The sequence below is a fragment of the Oryzias melastigma genome, linkage group LG10, assembly GCF_002922805.2.
Source record: "Oryzias melastigma strain HK-1 linkage group LG10, ASM292280v2, whole genome shotgun sequence".
Lineage (NCBI taxonomy): Eukaryota > Metazoa > Chordata > Actinopteri > Beloniformes > Adrianichthyidae > Oryzias > Oryzias melastigma.
The window spans coordinates 19,689,332-19,691,696 of record NC_050521.1 but is presented as its reverse complement, the minus strand read 5'-3'; the positions used below and the strand labels follow the sequence as shown (position 1 = coordinate 19,691,696).

The 2,365-nt window shown below is 32.9% G+C and overlaps 1 protein-coding gene across 6 annotated transcripts in view; it reads right to left on the bottom strand.

Moving 5' to 3' along the window:
- The window catches only part of ablim3 (actin binding LIM protein family, member 3), a 51,679-nt gene extending 49,546 nt beyond the window's left edge, over window positions 1-2,133 (bottom strand). For all 6 annotated transcript variants that reach the window (XM_036213802.1, XM_024283798.2, XM_024283799.2 and 3 more), the window contains exon 1: window positions 379-2,133. In XM_036213802.1, coding sequence (XP_036069695.1) covers window positions 379-391 — 13 coding nt within the window. In that variant the 5' untranslated portion in view covers window positions 392-2,133. The remainder of the gene's footprint in view (window positions 1-378) is intronic.
- Between the last annotated feature and the right edge of the window lie 232 nt (window positions 2,134-2,365).

Below are 2,365 nucleotides of genomic sequence, written 5' to 3'. Positions count from 1 at the left end.
TGATATCAAGGATATCTATTTTATACTGGATTGGCTTGCCATACAACAGAGATGTGCAGGTTTGGGGGACAGGTGGGTGATGAAGACCATGAAGTGTCAAAATAAAGTCAATAGAAGCAGAAGTAACAGCAGTCATGTTAGTAAAGAATCTTAAAATCCTCCAAGAATTAAGATGCTTAAAAGCTATTTTTTCACCTTATTTAGCTTTAACCCCATAAATATATTCAAGTAAAGGCTGTCATGTTATATAAATACTTTGATTTAGTGGAAGAAAAAAACTATTAAATTTGATGTGTTTACTATGCACATTCTCCAATTCTAATATATTTTAAACGCACTTCTAAAAGATGAGGCGCGCGCGCGCAACAATCGACTCACCACTGGAACTCATGATGCCCACTGTCTTCTTCTCCAAAACAAAGCTACCTGCTCGATAAGAATCCCATAGAGGACACGGTCAGCTTCGTCGGGCAGTTTCCTAAATCGAAATAATGACAAATGATGTCCGAGCAAACCAAAGGATGCTCCTCTTTTTCTGGCTGCTTCCAGTCCAATTCATGGGAAGGTCTGGGCAAATAGAAGAAATATATAAAAATAAAATAAAAAATAAGTGAATAGAAGAAAAGGGAATGCTGTTATCAGCTGTAGAATCCAGAATAAAACTCAAATTTCTTGCTCGTCCGCTGTCTGTGTTTGAAGTGAACCCGGGGGTGGAACAGAAAAACGACGCCGCTCACTCGAAATCCACCTTTTCATTGCCGCTCCTCCTGGCTGATCCTCCACAGCCTCGCGCTGTCACTGCGACCGCCGGATGCTCGCGTGCTCCCTCCTTTCAAAATAAAACACATCAAAGATTTTGAGCGGCGGCAACACCGCTTTGTCTGTTTGAAACTTCTTTAACCCTGTAAAGCCCACTACATCAAAGGATTAACCAAATAAATAATGGTAGGGGATGAATTGTTTTTCGATATTATTTGATAAAATCCACAGAAAAATGCATTTTTTTAAATAATAAAAAAGTATAAATTATGGGATGTTTGGTAAGTTTTTGTCCACAAGAAAGCAAAAATACGTGTTCAGAAATTTAAAAACACCTTATTTACAAATTGTCTTAAATTCAAAAGACAATATTAACTGTATGTTATGAATAATTTACTATCAACAAATGATTTTTTATTTTAATGCAGCAAATACTGAATGAGTTATACTGACCATTAGCTTTTGAAAAATTAGAAAAACTTTCTGAAGTTTGAATTAGATAGTCTCAGGAAAATGATATGATGAAATTGGATATCAATGATTATATAGGATTAAATACATGTGAAGCAATTGCACTTGGCAGAAATACTACAAGTATGGATATTAAAACATCAAGAAAACATCCGTATAAAAGTTTTTTTAAATGATTGGCAGCAATAGAACAATCAAAACAGAACAATACAAACAATAATAAACCAAAAAATAAAAAAGAAAATAAAATAAAAACATAATACCAGGAAAAAAAAACTTTGTTGAAAACAGGTATGACACTGTAGCATCCATCTGTTTTCTAAACCAGCTTTTGGGTTGCTGGAGCCAATCACAACCCATTTTGGGGAAATTTGGTTACACCCTGAATGCTTTGCCAGTCCATCACAGGGCACAGAGTCATCTTTTCCATTTTCTATAAAAAAAAAAAGGGCCAAACCCTTTTTTATAGACTTTACTTTAAAGGTTGACAATTATGAGACTTGAAATGTTATTGGTAATGCACTAGGATGTTTAAAAACTACATAACAACACTTTCATTTGGTTTTCTTCCTCTTCTTCTTTGTATGTAGCCATGGTCGTTTTTGTGCTTTTATTTTATGTATTTATTTATTTTATCTTAATTTACAAATTGCATTTTTTAGGAGTCTATACCTTTATGCAAGAATCACACAAACATCAACCATGGCTTAGTTAAAAAATAGTGGTGCTTCACAAAAGGTGCCATCATTGGATGTTTGATTCTTTCTGTTTTATTTAGAACAGTGCATTTCCTTCTTCAAAGAATGCTTTCTTAGTTTTATTATGAAATAAATCTATTTCCTGTTTCATTGTTGTCCTTTATGTGAGACTTTTTCTGTTCCATCCATTTGTTAGTGTCATTAACCAAGAGATTACAAAAAATAAAAAAATAATTATGGGAAAAAATACTTATGTTATTTATATGATAATAGATTATTAGTTATCCAACTTGTTTGAGATTAATAGCAATTTGGAATTATTTCACTTATATTTTATATGGTTGATTGGCTCTTTTTTATATATATAAAGAAAGTCATTTAAGTGCTATCAACTCATCTCTGAGAAACTAATTAAAAAACAATATTAGGTGCCTTTA